Source organism: Falco peregrinus, chromosome 6 (assembly GCF_023634155.1).
Source record: "Falco peregrinus isolate bFalPer1 chromosome 6, bFalPer1.pri, whole genome shotgun sequence".
NCBI classification, from domain to species: Eukaryota; Metazoa; Chordata; class Aves; order Falconiformes; family Falconidae; genus Falco; species Falco peregrinus.
Genome location: NC_073726.1, coordinates 27,482,903 through 27,506,083, shown reverse-complemented (window position 1 = coordinate 27,506,083; position 23,181 = coordinate 27,482,903). Strand labels below are relative to the sequence as shown.

At 42.8% G+C, this 23,181-nt stretch overlaps 1 protein-coding gene across 8 annotated transcripts in view; it reads left to right on the top strand.

Annotated features, from left to right (window-relative positions):
• The window catches only part of CELF2 (CUGBP Elav-like family member 2), a 375,972-nt gene that overhangs the window by 124,741 nt on the left and 228,050 nt on the right, over positions 1-23,181 (top strand). The window contains exon 1 of one of the 8 annotated variants that reach the window (XM_055807126.1): positions 6,263-6,524. The exons of 6 other annotated variants lie outside the window; for them this stretch is intronic. In XM_055807126.1, the coding sequence (XP_055663101.1) occupies positions 6,451-6,524 (74 nt within the window). In that variant the 5' untranslated portion in view covers positions 6,263-6,450. Of the gene's footprint in view, positions 1-6,262; positions 6,525-23,181 lie in introns of those variants that run through there. One more of the 8 variants, XM_055807128.1, reaches the window with a different exon arrangement.

The window sequence follows — 23,181 nt, the reverse complement described above, 5'->3', positions numbered from 1 at the left end:
GTTCTTCATGTCTGTGGGAAATAATGATGTCAAAGAAAGATAGTTACTTTACTTATTATCAGGGTGATTGTTTGTTATTTTTGAGGACCAAGATCTATGGTAGACACTTCACAAGCAAACAAAAAGAAAGACCTGTGAAATTTCCTACCTTAAAGGTGTCACAATTTTAAGCATGAGATCCAATTGTTGGCAGTGAAAAAGAGAGAAAAACACATTGTAGTGGTCCATGAGAAGGGAAGATGGCAGATTAATATTATGAAGACCCTGCTGTTAGAAGTGGAGTGCATTAGGTTAATTCAGGTATTGTAATAAACTCCTCAGAATTCTTTATATTTTGTTGTTAAAAATAAGTCTACTTTTGGCTTCCAGTCTCTTTGGATGTACCTTACCCAACCTCTTGCCTTGATGATGCCGCATTAGAACTTCATGCTTGCCTTTGCCCATTGCTTTTGGAGTTGGAGCTGTCCTTCAGCATTGCCCCTGATTCAGCCTTTTGCTGTCTTAAGCCCATCCTCACCATCTGCTTCCCTGATCCTATATTTCTCCCAATAACCAACCTCCCTAGCTGGGCAAATATCTTCAGAAATCTCAAATTTATATAAAATGAGGGAGGTTCTTGTGTCTCCTAGTAGTTGTTCCTGTGGGTTTGGATAGTGGGGAGTAAGTTGGGTGGGTTTTTTTGTTTGTTTGTTTGTTTGTTTTTGTTATGGTGGGTTTTTCCCCCTGCCCTGTGAAGGCATAAGTGGGGTTCTTGCATGTTGTGAGGGTGGAGCAACATAGTCAAGGGCACCAGATGTGTGCTTCCTCCTATCCTAAGTAATACAAAATTGTGCTTTTTCATGTGAACATGATATAATAGCCAAATCCAACGATCCAGTTCCCTCTTCCAGGGTTGTTTGGGAAGGTGCCTTTTTTAACCATAAATAATGCATCTGCTGTCAAGTAGGAAATCGGGTCTTCCCAGTGCATGCAATGACCTAGTTTCTCATCTGGTTGGGCAGCGGTTGTTGATGGAATCAGTCAGCGGGTGAGAAGTTAAGGTTGTTCATGAAAAAAAAAAAAAAAAAAAAAGAGGAAAAAAGCTAAAAACCCCCAGTCAATGCTGGTTATCAAGTTGAGATAGGGCTGGGCTGACAAAAGCCTTGGTCTTGTGTCTATATGCACAAGGCTCTGCTCAAAGGCAACACCTGCAGATCAATAGTTACGTTCTGCAATAGGGCTGTAAATAAATAACAGGACGGTAAGACTTGGTCTTGCAAATAGTCGTTACTACTTTACTTTAGCATTTGCTAAATATAGTGCTGAGCACCATGGATAACCCAACGGGAACAAATGGTACTGGGCAGCTCTGGCTCCTGCTGAGCAATAGCGCTATGCAGGATTGGACTTGAGGGTCATGATAGACAATCCCAAGTATCTGTATGATATTTACAAAGTAAGGTGTTCCTCCACATTAAAGGCCTTTCCTAAAAGACTTCCATCACATGTAGTGTCCGCCTTGTGCCATAAAATCTTTCCTAATTGTTTTCAGAAAGATTGAGTTATTACGTGCAAAAGGGAACAAAGGCCTGATACCCACAGTGGGATGAAATCACCTCTTCACTGGTATAAAATAGGAAGGGGGAAGAAAAGAAAAAAAAAAAAAAAGTGAGTGGGAAGTTTTACTATAGCAACCAAGTTTACATAATATCAGTGTGCTTCAAGTGAAAGCTCTAGAAATGCTTAATTTGAGGTACCTTTTCACAGGGCTAATTTTAAAGACGTTTATTTCTGAAAATTACTGATTTGCTGCAATGGCTTACAGAAGCAGGGGGAAGCCTCAAAAGGGGCTAAGATTTCAATACTTAAAATTCATTGATCAGCTTTAGCCAATATCTTCTTTTTAAAAGGGTTTTCGGTTATATGCAAATTGTTTTATTTCTCCAAATAAGATGAAGGGAGGAATTGTTGTGTGTTTCAGTTCATAAATAAAAAATCCTTACAGAAAGGTTAAGCCTTCAAAATGCAAAACTTTATTCCAGTGTTATATCTGAAGATGAATTTGTTGCACATAAAATCTTCACAAATGGTAAAGCAATGCAGAGTCGGGTCCATTACTTTTTGCCACTCAAAGAAATTCACTACTTTATGCTTTAATTGTTTATGGCTTTTACACCATCCCCCTAGCCCTGCCCAAAATGCTTTGTGGAACTTGTGCTCATGTGCTTTTCTTTTCTTTTTCTCCCCGTCACCATCCCCATCCCTTTCTTGTCCCTCCAGAGGTCTGCTACTAAGAGTTAGGCTGATGGGCTTCCTCACTTACGGGCAGGTTAGGCTCATGTCCTGCTACACAAACCAGAATGCTGTGTTTTCTGCTATTAGCCACGCTACTGCTCCCAGGCTCATGGTTTGTCTGCTGGAAGGTTTTTTATTTGTGTAAGGTAGCAAACGCCTCTTTTGCATTCACTAGCACTATCTGGACCAGATTTCTTTTTCACTTCACATTAGCAGAAGATCCTGAGTGATTCCACTGAAGTCAGTTGAACCCACTCCAAATTTACACCACCGTCGCTGAGCTCTGCTTCTGCCGCCTCTGTTAGAAACTTGCTTTGATGCCAGAGATAAGCTGAATCCCGAGCATGTTCATTGGCTTAGGGGGGAATAAAGCAGAGGATTTGAACTCTCTTCATACTGCCTTGCAGGCTTGAGAGAAAGTGAAGTCATTCGGAAACTTTCCCTTGAAGTGCTTCCAACAGTAGCATTTCCTTGGCCCAATACTGGGGGGCAAGTTGTTTAAAAGAATAGCAATTAAGGAAAAGGTGAGGAGGGGTTTCAGAGAGGGTACGTGGTGTGAGCTCCATCCTGGATTTGGCTGTGGGATCTGGAAGGGAAGGGGGCGTCACTTGCCTTTGTCACTCACTGCATGAAAGCCACGGGTGGTGTTGTCAGTGTGAGCTCATACGCTCAAGCCCTGTCTTTCTCCAGCTGAACTCTTTGCAGGTTTGTTTGGGTGGTTTTTTTTTGCTCAGAAGAGGTGTTTGGCTTTCAAAGGTGGAGTTGTTTGGAGAAACTGCATATAGCTCTGTGTTTGAAAAGCCACTTGAACGGTAACTCATCTGCAAAGGTGAGGTGGAATTGCTTCATCTGCCCGCTGGGAAGTACGGAGACACCAAGGCACAAAGAGTAAATGAGGCGACTGTGGGGCCAAGCAGGCTCTGGGCCTCTGAAACAAGGGGAGGATGGATAGGAGGCGACATTTGTAGCTGGAATAGGATTAAAGCCTAAGAATTGCTGATTCCAAATTCCAGGTTTCTTCCTCAAAACTGCCATATGCTCCACCAGCTGAAAAAGCTTAATATCGGCAGGCAGCGACAGCGTAGCAATAAAGCAGCTCCCCAAAGCCAGTGTTTAGATCTATTGTCTGACTTGTGCTATGACAATTAATGCAGCTTCATTTGCCGTTCCCCTTCCCCATTTCCCTCTGTACTGTAGTAACAGACCAAAGCTTCCATTTTTCCCTTCATTTTTATTAAAAGTTGCTATTGTGCACACATGTGCTAGTCAAGGGACTGGCATTACCATTACAAATAACACCCCTGAATCTGGAATAGTGTGTGAAATGTTCAGGGCGTTGTTTTTTGTTTTTCACCGCTTACCCACTGCATTTGAGAGTTAATTCATACATGGACACTACATAATTTACGTTTCAGAACCAAATTATCTGATGGCAGTTTCTCCCTGTAAGCTCTCCTTGAGTCGTATCTCAGTATCTTTTATAGAGAGGGTTTCTTTTTGCATTTGACCCTGTTCCTGCTTCTAACTTTTAAATGGCAAAAGCAAATGTGCTTTGAAAAGTGTGTTACACTGTAGTTGTTAAATAAAGCAATAACCTATGCACTTGTAATGCTTTCTCTATGACCTACTTACATACTACTTCACCCTCCTTATAGTATGATTAAAAGCTGCTTTGAATCCACTATTCCCTCAAGGGATTTGAGGCTAGAATTTAACAAACTGCTGAGAAGGCTTAAGTCAGTAAGAGGGCTTCCCTACAGCTTCTTCCAGCTAATTCACATGTAATTAAAAGGAAAATAAATATTTCAAAAGAACATACGTTTTAATGAAGCATTTTTAAGCACTTACACCTTGTGAAATGGGGCAAATTTATCAAGATCTCACTCTTCCATACACAGATTTTAAGCAAAATTTTTTATGATCCTCCCCCTTAGCATCCTGTGCAAAGTGTGGATTTGCTTTGCAGTCAGCAGCAGTGGGGCTGTGGTCCTTAAAAGCGACAGGCTGGTGAGGCTGAAGTCCCTTAGATTTAGCATGTACCAAAAAAAAAAAAAAAAAAGAAAAGAAAAGAAAAGAAAAAGATGATGATGAAGAGGTACAGATGCAGCCGCATAGGGTGAAGTGGGGGTGGAGACTTCGTACTTAAAAGTGTATCTTCATCCTCCCTGAGCTGCCTGTATGCCTTCTGAGCTAAAACCTGCCCCTTTGCAGTGGCAAGATTTTGAAATTGAAAATTAATCCAACTCTGCTCTGGGCTGGATTAACCACCATGGAGGCCCCAGATCAAAACCCAGGTGGCTGCATCCAGCTGGAGAAAGTTGTGCTGGTTTCTCCTTTTGTTTCGACTTTGCACTTAATTTTTGATCTGCTGTATGGTCCTGGGCTGCGACGGATGGGAGATGTAGAGGAATCACCATTACTTTAGGAAAGGGGAGCCACAGCATTCCTTTGTGCCTTTCTATGTAGATGTTTAGGTGCCATGGTGATGAGGACAGTATGCAAATGTATAGGATGGAGCAGATTAATAACACTATAGATGACTGTTCGGGATTGCAGCTGTCCTATGGGGATTATGCTGAGGGCCAACTGAACCTTTTCTTCCTTTAGACTTGCAAAGTAGGCAAAAATTTTAGCAGCCTGAGGGGTTTTTCTTCCTTTTCACTGTTTAAAATGGAAAAGTCTCTCAGTGCAATAAACCGGACTCTGATAATTCGCCTGGTCTGTATTTCTATTATCAAATCAATGTTGGTCAAAACCTAAATAGAACTTGGTCTGACTGGTAGCACGCGTCTGGGTCAATGTAATTTTATTTTAGAATACTCTTTGAAAAGTTGAAGTGTAGCAGCTTTTAATTTGCATGGGTTACTTTTAGCAAGTGTTGCTTACCCAGAACGAATCAAATGATAAAACCTGGAGAGAGATTGCGAAGGAGAAGCACACACAAAGCCGAGAAACGTTTTGTCTAGACTGCTCAGATCACCCAGTAATCTTCGTAAATATGTTAATATTCTTTCGCCCGGAGCCTCTTTGTGTTGAAGCAAGTAGGTTTGGGAGACGCAAAGGACAATTCATACAGATTTTCCGGGGGCGGTAGCGTGGGGGGGGGGGGTGGTGGCTCCAGCTATTTGGATGTCTGGGATGTGATGCGCGTCCCGGCAGTGCCAGCGGAGCGCGGTGGCGGGGCCGGCTCGGAGCGCGGCGGGGCCGGGAGAGGGTTACGGGCCGGGGGGAGGATCAGCCGCCGTTACTCACTGGTCTGGATCAGCGAGGCCAGTTACTCCCAGTTTGCCGCCAGGCAGTCACATCACTTTGAGCGCTTAACGGGTGCCAAGGTCTGAATGGCAGGAATCGGGGTAGAAGCAGTCCGCACTGAGCGACCTGCCCAAGTGTTCCCAGTTGCTCCCAGTTTGGCAGCGCTGGACCGCGCCTTCCTCCCGTGCTGGGAGGAACTGGGCTCTGTGCAAACCACGCGCGCGTACGCGTAGGCATTTCAGCAGCGGGTTTTCCGCCGGCTGCTGGCTCCGCGGGGGTGTGTGTGTGTGTGTGGGGGGGGTGTGTGCTGGGGGCTCCCGGCCCGTAGCGCCGGCGGTGCCCACCCGCGGGGGGGCTGGGGGCTCCCGGCCCGTAGCGCCGGCGGTGCCCACCCGCGGGGGGGGCTGGGGGCTCCCGGCCCGTAGCGCCGGCGGTGCCCACTCGCGGGGGCAGCTGCCGAGGCGCCAGGCAGGCGCGGGGGCTCGGGCGGCTTCTCCCTCCCCCCCCCCGCCGCTCTCAAAGTTTGGCCCCACGGGCGAGGCGGCTGGCGCCCCCCCCCCTGCCGCGGGGAGCCCCGGGCGGTGTGTGCCCCCACCCCTGGCCCCGGCGCTAGGCCTCTCCCCGGGGCGGCGGGCCCGCCGGGGGCGCAGGGGTTAACGGGGAGCCGCAGCGGGGAGATGGCTCCGCCTCCCCGCTCAGCACCTGGCGCTCCACCGACAGTTGCCTCAGCAGTCGATTTCGGAGGGGATTGGCGGAAAAAAAACCGAGAGGGGGAGAGAAATGTGACAACTGCCGGGGCTGGCGGCTGCCGCGGGGAGGCCTCCGCACCTGTGCCTGCCTCTCCGCCGCCCGGCGCAGTTGTGGGATCCGCCGAGCCCCGCCGCATCCTCCCTCCAGCCCGCCGCGGCGCGCCCGGAGCCCAGCATGACTTCTTCGTTCAAGCTGGATTTCCTTCCGGAGATGATGGTCGACGGCCGCTTGCTGGTCTCTGACAGAATGTAAGTGGCGGCGGGGCTGCCGCCGGGTCCCCCCCCCCCTCCGCTCCTCCCTCCCCTCTCCCCTTCCCGCGCACCGACGCCGGGTCCCCCCCCTCCTCCACCGGCACCGAGCCGGGGCTTCGGCCGGGTCCCTCCCGCACCGTCCGCCCCTCCGCGGGAGGGGAAGGGGGTGTCGCTGTGCTGTCTCTCTGTGTCCCCCGCCCCTTCCCAAGTCACTTGGTGGTCTCCGTGCTGTGTGTGCCCTCCCCCCCCCCCCTCGCTCCTTTCCCCTAAGCGGCGGCAGCTGGGCGCTTGGCACGGCGGCGGCCCGGGGAAGGCGGGCGGGGGGCGGCAGGGTGAGCGGGGGGGGGGGCTGGGGGGGCGGTATGCGCTGCTGATGCAACGTGGAGAAACGCCGCGCGGTCGCGCAGAGCGGCGGGCGCCGCTCCTGGCCCCTGCCCTGCGGGAATGCCCCCCGCACTGCCCCGGCCCCCGGCCCGCAGCGCTAAACCCTCGCAACGCGCCGCCGGTCCCCGCGGCCAAACGAAATACTGAACAGCCACCGGGAGTCAGACCAGGCAGAACACAAGGCTTTTTTTTTTTTTTTTAAATATTTATTATTATTTTTATTTTTTATCCTGTACCCGACAGCTGCCTGGTACGGAGAGTGTTAATTAGGGTGAGGATGGTTGGTTTACATGCGGTTGGACTGGGGATGGGATTTATCGGAAGGCACTGAATGCTGGAATTTCAGAAAGAGAAGTATTCCCCCTAGCCCGTCTCTGCTCCATTAATCTCGATCGGAAAGTTTCTATTATCATCCTCCTGGGCATTGCCAGTTGACAGGGATTTTCAGGTAACCTAAGCCTTATACAAAAAAATAAAAAAGCTGGGAAGGAGGAAATAGTCACTCGCTGAAAGATACGAGGGCTGAGGACTGTGCGGCGTTTTTACAGTACCCCAAATGTCTTCTATTTGGTTGCTTTTTCTTCTTTCATCAGGATGACAAATGTGGTTTGAGTTACATTAGAATGAAGCGAGAGGCTTTGGCATTGACTCTGTGCTGGAGCTGTTCTGGTTGAGGCAGCGCTTAACTTCCAAGTGTAAATAAACCCGTGTGTGCTGCAGAGACTGTCAGTGGCGATTTGCACAACCAGGTAGCATACTGTGCTCCCATCTAAGACTATTCAGACTTTTATTACCTTCTCTACTGGCAACCAAACTTTCTCCCAAGGTGGAGTGCTTTCCCTTGCACCAGCGGTGTTCTGCATGGAGATGTTCCGTAGTGGCCAGTTGTTCAGGCAGCTGGGGTTTAGTAAGTGTGTGGAAAAGGGGAAAGAGGCAGGGGGAGAAGCTGCTTGGTGCAGATGACTTACGCTATTTTTACAGTCCTTGAAGGACAGCAAAGTGCTTGCGTAAATGCTTCCCCTTTGTCTCTGTTTTGCGATCTTAAATTCACACCTTCTCTGCTGTGTTTTGTTCCTCCTGTTGTAAGATCCCTGTTTTTATTGGCACTGGTCAGTTTTGGAAAACGTGTTGTATTTCTCCCCTTTTGCATAAAACCAGCGTAGGTTTGGCTCTTAGGGCACAAAGTTGCAGCTGATCACTGATGCCGCTTGCTTTGCAGCACTGTGTAGGGACCTGCCACAGCTGAGCCTCCCCTTGTTTTCATCGCCTCAGCTTTGATTAGACTTTCTACCTTCTGTCCTTCCAGGCAGTCAGAAAAGATACTGCTAACAAACATCTCCAAGCTCAAAGGCACTATTAACCGTGGCTGATGATGCCCTGTTGTCACTTAGACTTATATAACTTTATCTCCAACTTGCCCCTCGAGGGGGGAGTACCATGTCAAACTCTTGCTGCTGCATTGCTATCCTTACGCTCCTTTTCACTGGGAAGCACTCAGAGTATATTTTAACACAGCTTGAAACGCAGTCGGTGTTCATCAGATGCAGACCTTAATGTGTGTCCACAGAAACAGAAATTCCTTTAGAGAGATGTCAGCTTCTAAGTGGATCTCTAAATACGGAGGTTTAATAATGGAATTGTTAAATGCCCACATCCTTATAGGGTTCAGTGCGAGTTCCTCATATGTTTTAGGGGGGACTTTGTCATCTCTTGAAGAAAAAAAAGTTTACCTCCTGCATTGGCGGTGGTTGTGTTGTGATGTGCTTCCTTGTATTAACCAAGCTTTGCTTTGCTGTTGGTCTAAGTAACTGAAGATGTATGATTTCAAGGGATCGCGTGTCATGCATACAAATGGGTATCAAGGCTAAATTGCTATTAGCTAAGGGAGCTTCTATTCCTAAAAAAAATACAAAACATCTTGAAAATCTTGAAACTAAATGCTGTCTATGGAAGCTTTGCTACTCTGCTTTTCTAAAACTCTGTAATTTGCTATTTAAAAACATCTTTATTTTGTTCTTCTAGCCAAGTGGTGACATGCATTTATTTGCGAGTCCCCAACTCTCTGGACTAATCAGTGCTGATGAGAATGCAGTTTGATTATGCGTGAGGGGTCATAGGCACGTATGCACCTTACCCTTTTGCTGGCCCACCCCAGACGTGCAGCGAGATGCCAGCAGCGTTCAGCGGGGTGGCACAGCACGTTGGAGAGCACGCTCCAAGTTACGGTGCTGCACAAAACTTTTAACCTCGCCATCTGGTCTAGCCATTGAGTATAGCTTAGTTCAGTCTTTAGCAGAAAGGAATTTCCTATTTTAGAGTGAGGCAATTAGCAAGTTATATGTAAAACTCTTCCACAGTGAAAATTTGCAGAACTATTTTTTGTTGATTTTTTTTTTTTTTTTTTTTTTTTTTTTTTAATGCCGGTGGCATGTAAGATGTTTTAGGAAATCAGTACCATACGGTATCACTTACACTTCCCATTCTTTACACATTTAAAAATTCTTTGTGAAGTAAATTATTTTCAGAATCATCCATTCTTTCGACAAGCAACAGAGAAGGAGAAGTTTCAAGGAATAACATCCAGTGCATACCTATTGTGAATGTTAACTGGCAGCTTGATAACTGTCCAAGTTCAAACGCTTTTACCTCTGTGAGGCTGTGACTTGCTCTTACATGTGGCTTACTTCCAAATTTTGCTGCTGTTATTATCTAGCTAAATACAGGTAAAATAGAACATCAGCTACTTTGAGCATAAGTATTCAGTATAATTAAACGGTATGCATGGCATGGGTGTACCTGGTTAGTCACTGAATGGCAGTTTTACTAATAAAAAATTAATGAAATGGCATTGAGAACTAGGTACTATGAAGCATAAAAATGCATGAACTTGTTGGCAGTTGGCAAGCTGGACACTCTAGCCATCGTAAATGCTTGCAGCGAGACTGCTTGGTTAGTGTTTTAAAGGATCAGAAATTGTTTGCCTGATGTTACACGTAGCCTGTGTGTGTTAACTGTGTGGAAGAAGCAATTCTGAAGAAAAGATACAGGTGGAAGTGTGTGTGTATGTGTATGGACAGGGTAGGAGAGGGTTAATGGTTACTAAGTGGAGTTATAAAATGTGAGTTCAATATAATTTGCTTAGTAATTTCACTGACTTACATGTACATGCCAACTGGGTGGTTGTAAAGTGGTTGCTTTGAGGATTAAATACTCATCGTTGTAACCCCTCACGTTGATTTCTGCAATATCGCCGAAGATTTTTCCATTCCATATTACACATTCCACTGCCTGGGATTACCTTTAATGTAAATGAGTAAGACTTTGTTACTACCGAAACAAACTCAAATCTGACTTCAGTTTTTGATAGCTGTATAATGCCAATAAAATACATGGTGCCTAAAGCAGTGCACATGCAACTGCATGGGTTGCATGGCAATTATGCGTAGAAGTATTTGGCCTTTGAATTACTGCCTTTTTTAATCCAAGATAAGTGAAAATCAGATATATGTGCAATATGCTGATTAAAAAGGCAGTGAAGACCAATTTTCAGTACTGTTTGTTAGTGTATGTTGTGTAAGAAATAAGGGATGTTGTTGTTCATGGGGCATTCATGCACTTTAAAAACCCCAATCTTCCCATTCTGCACTAAACATGCAAAATAGGACTTTTCCCAGCAGAAACTGGAGCTGATAATATATATATATTTTTTTCCTAAACTTCGCCACAGGAAAAACTCAAGACACTGTCAAAAATAATTTTTTAACTATCTGTTTTTTTTTAATTTATGTAGGATATGAAACCATGAATTAATAACTGAAAGTGGATACTGGGTATCAGCTGTTTTTTAAGTCCATAGCCTCATCCTTACACTAGCGTTTTATTCCAACTTTGATTCAGTAAAAGCTTTATTTTAAGTATGGTTGCTTGTTACTTAAGTTACCTGCATGGCAGATTCCTTGGGCCACTACCCAGGGAAAGCAAAGCAATAGAAGAAGTTCTTGGCTGTTGACAAGGAGCTTCAGAAATGAAAAGAAATCTTTGGGTGTCGATCAAGTAATTAAGATCTCGTGGTCCCCTTCTACCCATCATCTTTTCTAGTAGCTGCCTAAAACACCATTCAGTGGTTAACACACGGTAACTCTCAGCACATTAATGTTTAAATATATCTTCCACTTCCTATGATATGATCTCAGAAGTTTTTAAGCCTCCCCCACATGTATTCATCATCCAACTTAATCATCAGTTATGATTGCTTTAAAAACTTGGATAACTCTAAATATTTCATTGCCATTTTAAGATGTTTGATATCTGATGAGCATTTGGACTATTCAAATTTCATAATTAATTCATAGATTAATATAAAAATATTTGACCCAACTGATACAGGGGAAAGGTGTACAAAATCTTTTAGTTTCTAAAAGCTCCTGGAATGCAAGGAATATACTTTGGCAAGACAAGCCTCTAGAGAAAAATAATAATTTTATACTTTAAGCATATAAAACCCTCTTTCCTTCTGAAGTGGAAATGTGACCCCACCCCCTTCATTTCTACAAACTGTGTTTCCCATAGCGGATTATTTCTTGTGTGTTCATATAATTGCAAAGTATATTGCATCTTCTGACATGATTTCCTTTGATTAAAACAAACTGGTGGCAGGGCAAGGTTAACCAGAGGCTTAAGTCACAACATAGAAAATACACGTAGGGAGCGAGGCTGAGCTTTCTTTAGCAAAGAAGTGGGAAAACAGGAAAAGCCTTCATAGGTGCAAGAGAAATGCAGGAACAAAATGCCTGTTTGGAAAATAAAAGCTAATTAGAGCAATAAATGTAATGTTCTCAAGTAATTGTGAAATAATTATTCCCCTTTAGAATCATCATACTTTAATTGCTTTCCCCCGTGTTCCCGCATTCTGCGTACCTATGGAAAGGAAGAGAAGCGTTTGTGTTCCCTCCAGGATTTCATTTTTCATTTGCAGTAAGCTGCTGGCTTTCTCGTAAAGGTTTTCAGAACTGTGTTGCCTTAAATACTGTGGTGTTCTTCCATATGGTGTTAAATAGAAAAGTTGAATGGCAGGTGCTGAAGCTACAAATTCCCTCCTATCATCCAGATAAACACCTTGAGCTTTAGTTGTGCAGTTTAGCCATCCTCTGTATCACAGATTTATAATCGATCTCTCATTTTCATTGAGACTGTGTTATGTAAATAGGACACACTTCGGCAGCGTAGCCTCTTTACTCACAGCTTGATCCTTGAAAAATCAGCTGACAATAGTTTAAAATTTTAATATTAATAAAGAGGAGATCATCTGGCCTTCAAAATGACATCTGAAAGCAGCTTCTGTTTTGTGTTAAATCTTAATTAGTCCATTTAAATGAATGCCTAAATGAGCCAATTCACAAAGGAGTTGCTTACTGTACCAATAGTGCCTGTTTGGTGATTTTTGTGATTTTTTTTTTTTTTTTTTTTATCCTTTGGATTTACACAAACACAAAAAATTGAAGAGCACAGCTACGTGTACTTGCCTCTTACAACTCAGCTGAAGAAGACCGAGTATCTTGAGTCTGGTCTGTGCCCTGGGACAGCTTCGCTCTTGCCTGGCTGCCTTCGCCTATCTGATGGTGACAATACTTCAAACCAAGTTCAAAAGCAATGCTCCAAAAGAAACATCAGCACAAAAGCAGTGGGAATGACCATGTGTCAGCTTTCTGAGTGTTATTTTGTGAGTTGATGTGTCACTACAGCTGGGCAGCATATTGTCCCATCTGAGGGAAGGAATCGTGGCTTAGGGCTGGGGAGAGGCTTAAACACTGTGCTTGTGCATGCCCCAGCCCTGCTGCCTTCGGTTGGGCTGGCAGGGACGGGATTGTGTCCAGTTCTGCCCAGTTTAGTCTGGAAGAAGATAAGTGTCCAGCTGTGCCCAGGTTACTCTGGAAGGAGGGAATCATGTCCAGCTGTGCCCAGCTCACCGTGCTCCCCGCTGCCACTGGGGATATCCTCATCCTCTTCGAAGGAGCATGCAGGGAGTCCATGTCCTCTCTTTCCCAATCAGCCTGTGCAACTTGAGCCACTTCAGATTTGTCAGGAGGGCAGTGGCAACAACCTGAGTGTTTTATGATTTTCACATCCCTGTTAATTTCTTAAACCATTCCATGGATCTTACTCAGGGGTTGTAAACTTTACAACCACAATTATTTCTGAGATGCAGCCATTCATTTTTCATGAAAATGGCATTAGTCATCTACTGATTTTATTATTATTATTATTTTTTACTTTCTCTGTGCAGGTTAGCATCATAAAGAAAATATACTTCTGACAGAAGGGCCAAATGCTGACTTTCTCCTAGCAGTGTTGGTAACTCATTGCAACACTAATGAACTTTTTCAGTTTCTTTCCACTCAGATGTACTGACCCCTAGACAGCAGCGGAGTTGCTGTATGGATGAGAGAGAGATGCCCAGGTACACATACCCTTTAGCTGCTGTATGTAGCTGGATATCTCCATGATGGGAGGAGAGGCAGTTCCTTTTGAACCAACTACGACCCTTTCTCTCCCAGACTATACTGTGTTTTTTCTTGTATTCTGTTCCTACATCCTTTATCCTTTGAAGCAGTTCCAATCCGATTGCAAATCACAGCTGAAAAGCTGTTTTTTATTTCATAACCCTGAAAAACAATGAAGGTCCCTTCACCTTCTTAATCCAAAGGCATGACGCTGTCGTCTTGTTTAATATGTATGCGCTCTTCCCATGCCTTTCTTCCCAACGGCTTTGCATCACCAAATGGCTCAGAGATAAAAAAAATAAATCATATATATTTATATATATTCAGAGCTTGCTTGACCCACTGTTTGTTGTGTCATTGACTCCAGACCTCAGTGGCACTGGGTCCGGTTGCACTGGTGGTGCAAGCCCTAGTGTGAGATAAGTGCACTTCATCTTCCTGGAACAGACCCAGGCAGCTGAAAGTTAGTAACTTCTGGCAGAAAATGACTGTTAGAAAATCAACAAAATCAAGAGATCTATTCCCTTCTTCTCTTTAATTTCTTTTTTGTTCCTCTGTCTCATTCAATTGCTTGGACCTATCAGCCTTCACCTGCAAGTTGTTGCTAGTGAGAGAGACGTCTAGTTATGCCCTTTATCAATAAACACTCCCCCCCTTTCTATTTTACCACAGGTGGATTGTAGAACAAGCAGTAGGACTCTGAAATATCAAACACACTGCATGCTCAGTGGCTATCACTTCAAGAAAACCCTATTCAGTACCTGGTTTTCATACAAAAAGCTGTAGAAATCGCAGATTAGATGGCCGTGTTTTGGCTTGATTTCACCATGCATTTCAGTAAACTTGATCCCCTTGTCTTTCAGAGGAAAAAAATGGTCTATCACTTATCTGCAATGTTGCTTTATAAACAGATAGAAAAGTTGATAATTTCTTTAGTCAGTAAATGAGCTTTCTTTTTTTTTTTTTTATTCAGCTTGATTTCTTCTTCTGAGATCTTATTGCTTAGAAACCCTCTTTTTCATGCTTTAACTCCCCTATCCAAACTACTGTTACCTCCTGCTGTCCAAAAAAACAGAGACAGAGACAGAAAAAAGTTCAGGAAATGACAGTGACTATTCCTTTAGGTTTAGCCTTTAAAACTGATTCTTGAAAATACCCTGACTGGTATTTTTTTCAGAGATTTTACCCCCAAACCAGAAATGCCTACTTAAGGGAGAGCCACAGCTCGAGATGATCTCTGCAGGGAAAAAAAAATTGCAAAAGTCATTCCCCTTGTCCTAAACTGACCCATGTAACATAACTTCTTCCTTGAAGCACTGAAATTTTAGGATTGCAAGGTGAGCACTGGCTTTCTCTGGCAGGTTCAGAGTTGCCAGCTCCTTCTGGAGACCAGTATTGAGTGGGAGGGGACCGGGGGAAGAGGAAGAAATACAATTAGCATTTAATTTTGTAGGACGTGGAAAAATAGATGACAAGTGAAGCAATTCCTAGAAAAAGAGAACCTCTCTGGACACGTAAAGCACTATTATCTGATTTTTATTACCATCTATAGCCCGCAGTCTGTATTCAAGCCAGACTTCCAATGGGTTTACTGGAGCTTGGCTTGAACGAGGAATGCATAATGCCGGGCTTTGCATCCCATGCCAGGCTGTCCGGCTCTGAACCATGCATCGCAATAGTATAAATGGGTTTTGCAGTCTTTTTCCCATCGCTGACTTTGGAGTGAACTTCAACATGGAAACATGAGCCAACTAACTTTGCAGATACTGTTCTACCTTGCTAGCAGAGCAGGTTGCCATTTGATGATGGGGTGGAAGATAAGTCAGGTTTTAATTGGGCAGGTATTCTTTTGAGGGATGTTCACACATCTCAGGTTGGGGCAGAGGGTTGCTTTTGTTCTTGACAAACCTTTTCCCTTTTGCCAGAGAGGAGGATTCATCTTGATGCCTGAGGGCTCTCAGCTTTCACTGACATACATCTTTATCATTTGGCTGCAGAAGACAGAGTACAGCTTCTCCTTTTAAGTTGGTTTGCTGTCTGTGGAGAAAAGAATAAATGCAGCAGCTTCATAACAGTGCTCAGATATAGTCAAAGGAAGTCCAACACTGTATTACAGATTTTTAAAACAATTGTGTTTGCCTGATTTCATTAATCCTTAAGTGTAGCGAGTATATCACTTGCTAGACCATGTTTGTTTATCTTCAAGACAAGGCTGTGTAGAATGGGAAAACCTTAGACTTTTAGTATCTTCTTACCGTGCTTATGTCTGTGCTGTTCCAGGGGTACTTCACCGGAATGGAATGATGCTTTGTATGCTGTATTACCTATTGTAGAGCATAATGGCTTAGGGGCAGATTCTGTGTATTTTGGAACTTTTTTTCTGCAATCCCTGTTACTACGTGGCTCTATAGATGTTGATGTAGGATTCTGAGCTGTCATCGTAAAGTAAGACAGAAGCAACTCATCAATGTACTGTGCAAACCCTTCCTTTGGAACGAACATGCAGTAGGTCATAGAGGAGTGAGATCTTTTTTCCAGCACAAAATATTGCTTACAAGGCTCTTTGGCCCAGGCAGTGTTCAACAGTCTGGTCCCTGTGTTTTCAAATTGTTATTCCAGGCTCCTTTAGGTGATTTCTTCTTCTCCCTGTGTGTACAGTTTATCGGATTTGGGAAAAGGTCCTGCAGCGGCATCGTTGTCTTTGTTGAGGAACAGCAAGCTGCTCGTAGCAAGAGATACACTCCAGGATTCAGAATGGAACAATTTTCAGCTTGCTGAGATGCCCGTATTGCTACCTGGAAGCTCTGTGGGAGCTAGAGACTTTTTGACTATTTCTGTGCCTCTTTGCTCCCTTTGTCCTCACCTCCACATCAGGGAATACTTAGACTTCTTTACTTTGCTGGCCTTCAGAGGATTTCAAGGTCTCTGAGCTTCCCTAGGTTCTCCATTTCAACTCAAGTGGGAAAGGAAATGGAGAGGACTGCTGCTGACTTCAGTAAAACCAGGTATCTGGTTTTACTGCTTGGTTTGAAACCACAGATAGAGGGTGGATTTGGAGTTGAGAGATGCCAGACCCCTGGGGAAAGTGAATGTTGTGGAATGGAGGTGTGCACAAGAAATGGGGGTATGTATTTAGGTAGACCTTCATAAAAGATGCAAATTCAAGATTACTTAGCAATGAAAATAATAATTTAAAATTAATGTTATATTTAAAAAGTGGGGCATCATTTGTGTTAACAGGGATGGGGATTTTATTTTTAAGCTCAGCAAAGCCTCAAATCCCAGAAAATGCAGAATTGCTGCTGGTAATTTCTGTATGTGAACCTGGAAGGCTTCAAGGAAACTTAGAACAAAATAAATTAACTTCCTTCTCCTTCCTCAAAACTCTTTGGGAAAAAAAAAAATTAGATCTGTAAATACTTAACAGCAAATAATCACGTTGCTAAGAACCAGGAAACAAAGCCCTTTTATCCAGTCCTATGATATGCTATAAATAATGAAAACCCTCATAGATCTAGCTGGAAAACCTTTCTTTTTTCTTTTTTTTTTTTTTTTTTTTTTTTTAATCAGTGTAGAAGCTTAGCATCTAGCGCTTTAAAAATCCATCAACATAGCAAAAACACTTTTTCCAGTTTTTTACCACTTTATGTCATATTTTTCTCTGTCCTTGACATATGCAATTTGCCCTGCTTATATCTGTTTAAAATGCTGGGAGCCTTCAGCACGCTCTGCTCCAAGTTGCCTGCCTGCAAGAAGCCTTCTCCCCTTTCTGACCTCGCAAGGTAAGAACTGCCCTGCTTTGCTGTCCATTATCATCATCCATTCAATATTCAAACAAACACCTTGTGATTCTTACCCAGCCTCTCTGCTGGAAGAAGTTCCTGTAAATATCTGAAAAACATGTACTTTATTTTCTTCCTCCTTTGATAAGATAGGTAAGAGAAACCTATTGAACTTGGAGAACCACCTAGAATTTAGATCTGAACTGCTTAATGATTTTGTATTCTTACTATGCAGCTAATGGCTCATGTTTTGAAAGTCCCTGGAAGTATGACCATCCTTTTTGGCTGTGCTTGCTGACCCAGCATATTGGATTTACCAGCCCTGCCTATGATTTTCTAGGTCTTCTGGGGATCTGTTGTCTAATAAAAATGTTGCTTGACAAAATATTGTAGGTTTCACTGCATTTCTGTAGCGGATATTTTATTAGGTTCTCTCAGCTCTGTTCTTTGAACAGTCTCATACAATAGTTTTGAACCATATACAATATTATCATGTGGTGGGTTGTTGTGGGGTTTTTTTCCCTTCCCCACAACCATAAGTTGCCCTACTTACCCAGTGCAAATCACTGTGGATCTACGTAATATGCCTTTCTCAAGGGCATCTGTTAATTCCATGTGATAAGCTGGGAGTTTCAGCCAGGAATATTGAGCATTGACAGAAGACCTTGTTGAACTCAGTAGAACTTTAATTTAATGAAGTTTTAAGTGATTTTCCCAAATTGTATCTTTGACAGACTTTGTGTGTGAGCAGTTGCTTCAGTGTTGAGGTGTTTAGATGAGACTTCTGTCATTCAGGGGAACGGTATTCTCCTATACAGTAAACATATGCAGCTGCAAGTTAGATGATGTAGCAGGATGACGTATACAGGCTTCGGTATACCATGGCCCTTTCTTTAAGTACTTGGCTTTATATGTGGTGAAATTGGTGGTGAAACTCAGCTAACATGACTGGCTTAGAATCAGCTCAGAGATTCAGTTTCCAGAATGACTGGTTTTTGTGAATAAATGAAGGACTGAATCCAAGGCTTGTTGAGTCGATGGGCAGACTCCCTTTGATTTCAAAGCACTCTGTATCTGTGATCCAAACGCACCATGAACAAATAAAGACAATGAATTTATGTTGATTGGACATATTCAGTGTGACAAGAGCTTAAGTCTCATTCTCCTCTTTGCTTACGAAATACAACTGTGTGCTTTTCCCCCCGGGTTGCTGTAAGACAAGCATTTTGGTAGCTGCATGCTAGGACTCCCAATTAGTGCAAGTGCTGGCTTCTAGTGCTAGGAATCACAATGCTCTATGAAACTGAGAGAAAGTTATGGTCGATAACTATATTTTGGGGTTATCCTGATTTACCTTCAGCGTTTTAAGGCATTCATTTATTCTCTTATTTTGTTGTTTTCCTTTAAAAAAAAAAAAGTCGCCTTGAACTGTTATGGCAGGAAGTTTAATGGCATCAAAAGACTTGCAGTTGAATTCTGGACTTCAGTGAGATGAGATTCTTGTCCTGCTGACCACCCTCTGTTTTCATTTCTTCATGCTGGTCGGGGAATACTTTGTGACATCAGGCTTTGTGTCTGCCTAGCCCTCACACCTATTGCCTGTGAGATTCTGGGATACTGTGCAGGTTCTTTGTTCTGATGGGCAAATACGCATTCTCCTCTTCCTGTGTGTGAAACGCTGTTTTGTTTAGAAAGCAGGTTAATTTTTTTAGTCAAGGAGCTCAGGGCACTCTAGGGGATGGATATGTTGAAAGTAGCACCCAAGCAGCATCAAGATCATTTGTGCCTCAGGCTGATTCTGGTTTACTACTGAAGCAGACAAGTAGTTACACTGAATATAGCAGCACAAATCACTTTTACTTAGGATATGTTTAACTTGGATGAACCAGAACTACTCTGATATGGATTTTGTTTTTATTATCAGATACATCCATTTCATTTTACCCTAAAATCATTTATTCTGGGTGGGTCTTCTCATCAAAGCAAAGGCTTGATTTCTGTTCCTGAAATTCCTAATAATGTTAGTTTTGAAGAGTCTTCAGTCTCACTTCTAACCTGAACCTGGTTAATTTGTCTCAAAGTGTCTTCCCCTCTTGCAACATTGATACCTTTTCACTTGCCATCTTTTTGGTTTGATCTTGGTTTACTTCTGGAACTCCAAAATGCACAGTCATTTGAACAAGGTGTACTGATACACCTTTTTATTTTTAGTTACTGCATTTTAAATTTTTTATGGACATCCAGTTACTCTTTGTTCTGATTTTTGTAGGTTCCCCATGCAAAGAGTCAAATAATGGGACAAGTAAAAGCAGAATGTATGTATGGGTTAGTATAAACCACAATCCTTTTCATATTGAACATTAGCTTGTTCAAATGCCTCCACTCTTGGCAGGAGACAAGCTTCATAACCTAAAAGGATGTGATTTGAGTGGAGTTTTCATGCCCCATGTGCTCATTGTGTTCTTGCCACTGATGCAAACATTATCTATAATTACATTTTCAAGAGACTGAAAATTGCAGTCTTTGTGGAACAAAAATGCAGCTGAAGAATGGAATGTATATCCTCTCCACCCTCATTATAAGGCTTATAAAAATCAAACTATAAGGCCCAGTACCATAGCTTGCAGATACAGGAAACCAGCACTGTTAGCCCGTGTTAGAATATTTTTCGCTGAAAATGATGGCCTTTTGATGATCAGCGCTAGTGCTGTTATTTCCAATAGTTTGCCATTGAAACTAGTTGGACTAAAATTGGTAATTGAGATCGGTATAAATAAAGTCGAAGTAATTACTCTGCTTATTTATAATATTATTTTCCTGGATTTGAGATTTTATTCACAGTTGTCGGTAACATCAAAGATCTGTCATAACAGGGGTGTTGAAACTTCCTACCACACCCTGCTGTGGAGCAGCCATGTTTTTCAGGAGGAAAACAATAGTACTGAAAATGCTGGTTTTATGATGTTCTCCTGGACACCAAGGAGTTTTAGTGCTGCAGCTCCAACTCTGTATAACTAAGTAAAGCACCTCTTTCGTACATCAAAATGTTACCATCTTCCATTCCAGTAGCCGAAGAACCTGAAGGAGAAAATAGGTACCCCTGACTTCCCGGTTGCGTAAAACAAGCACTGGAAACTTAGACAAAAACTTCTAGGTGGAGACAGCTAATCCTGAACTTTTGTAGAGTACTTTTTAGAACAGAAGTTCATAGAATTGTAGTATGTCAGTCACCTGTTCATAACACCCATCTGTTCGCGTTCCTTTCATGCGCTCTAGTTTTGAGTAGGATTTTCCCCCACTAAGTGGGGCATTTGAATCCTCTCTGAAAGTGGAAGTTTTACTCTGTAGGGATGATCTAAGGGAGACAAATACATTTGATGAGAAAAGCATATGCAGTTATTGGTTCTGTGATTTATTGCATTGAGGAGTGTGGGTAGAGGTGTTGAATGATCACGTGTATGCTCATAAATAAATAAAGGATGATCGTGAATGCCTATACATCCATGAGTAATTAATAAGTGCATGCATGTAGGTCAGTGAATTTATTGCTAGAAGCACGAATAGTCTGGACTAAAATTATTGTGTATCCACTGCTTTCCTCTCAGTGTGTTTTGGTTTTTTTTCTTAATCTAAAGGAAGTGGTAATTTGGATGGTCTTCAGAGGTTCACAGTTATTTTAAAAAACAATTTTAAAAATAATTTGGATGAAATGAGTCTTATTACATATCTGTTTAAGACCATCTAGCTTTCTGTGGAAGGGGCTCTGGGCAACTTCATATTGCAGTCAGGTGAACAAAAAGGGCAATTAAATCCATGTGCTTTATGCAGTTGCTGCCCAAGTTGGTAATTCTGCTTCGAAGTTCTGCTGCCTGATTGCTGCAAGTTATGCACAGGAACACTGTGGTGATTGAGTGCTGGAGTTCCCAGGACAGCATCTATTCTTAGTGGTCCAGCAAAACTTATTAAGAAAAGTAATTAGAACAAAGCTCAAGTACATTAGCCTCTTTAATGCTCCTGAATTCTCAGAGCGGTCTTCAACATTGGCAGAGGCTGTGTTTCCAGTTGAGAAACTGAAGCAACTTTCTTTGCTGAAGTTAAACCCACTTTGGTCTCGGCATTGTGATGGGAGGAGTTTCCTGTGTAATGGTATCGAGACCCAGACAGATCGGGGGGGAGGGGGGAGTAGTATGCCAGCTAATGAAAATAACCCACCTTTGATTTTATTTTTTATGATTAATTTCTGTCAAAATGAAACGTTCTGTGTTTCTGTTTGCTTCTTATATGTGGTGTTCTTCCATGCCATGTCACCGTGTATCTTTCTGTCAGCTCCTGAGGCTGAAAGGCTAGAGCGTGGTTTATATAGCTAACTTTCCCTTTCAAGAATAATTTCTTCTTTCTTTTTTCTTTATCTGTTAACTCTGGCAGACGAGAAATATATTTTCTTTCTCCACTTGCAACACCACCCAGTGTTACATTTGCTCAGCAGATCGTCTCCACCATCCTCCTAAATATGTATTTCTTCATTGGAATCCAAAAAGCAGTCTCAAGTCTGTTCAGTCTTGTTTGGTGAATCAAAACTATGTCTTCTCAGGCCTTCAGGATGTCTTTGGAGAGATCTCCTTGGCCTTGAAGCTACTTCAGAAGTGTGAGCGGCTGTCTTCCTGAGATGGATACGTTCAATGGATTTGACGACCTTCAGTGCAGGGAGAGACATGCTCTACAGAGAAGGCTACAGGGACAGCTGCTTTTCATTTTTCTTATTATATTCATATATTCATCCAGCTTTCATACCTAGCCCCTTCCCCAAGCATCCCCCTCTCTGCTGTTCTGGTGCAGATGGACAAGAGTTAAACAAAGTGTCCTTTGAACTGTAGGATGTCCAGGTGGGTAGGCATGGAGAGTTCAAACCAGGCAGGAACATGGATTTCTAGGTTTTACACGTCCAGACCATTCACATTAGCTTACCGAACAAGCAATCCTTTTATAAAAGGAACTACAAGCTATTTTTTCTTCCCTTCTGCCAATTAGTGGCAATTTTTAGGTCTTCCCTTCTGCCACATCAGATTTTTTTTTTTTTTTGTTCTTCAATTGCCTTAGAAAGGTCTTTTGATGTTTTCTTTACTTTTGCTTTGTAGGCCAGAGAGCTGTGTCTAGTGTCACTCCTGACAATTCGCGATCTGTATAGTAAATTTAATAGAATAATGCTCATTTGTTCTTTTCCTTCAAAATAAGCTCCTCATTCAGTGGAAGCTGCTGAATTTCAAGGATTGCATAGTGGCTTGTATTTTTGTGACCACCTGAAGGACAGTTGAGGACACCCATCACTGTGACTACACCAGTACTCTGGTATTTGGTTTACCTTCTTGGCAACCTTTAGAGCTACGGAGGAGTGAAACATACTTTTCAGTAAATTGGCTGGTTCCTGTATTGAATCAAGCTTGTCTCACTTCAGATCTTTGTGTCTAAAATTTTCAATGGCACTGAAAAATAGCACGTTTGTTAATTTCAGAAGATTTTCAAGATGTTCCCAAGGATGGAGAGGATGTCCAGTAACTCCTGAGGCAAACTGACTTTCACCTGGCATTGCAGGCAGGATTGATGTTAGTTCCACAACCAACTTTTTAATAAAATATACTGTTTGAATATAAATATTACAGTAGTCAGAAAAGAGTCTGCCACTACCTGCCTTAAAGTTGCTTCTTCCCCCTGCTGAGAAGTTGAACGCCGATCCTCAGGCTATTTTATTCTGTGATGCTAATAGCGCTAATACAGTATCATTGTGTTTGAGGCTTGAAAGATACTATACAAGCATTTTCTTATGATTCCCTGATCTTTGCATTTATACCCAGCTGTTTGTTATTCAGTTCAGCCATCAGCATCTAAGTCTCAATGGACCATGTAATATGCAGCTGTAGCCAGATGTAATGCTTCCTATTCCTAAATGTTTCTGTTAGGAGCTAAGAGTGGCAGGCTAAAGACTACTGATAA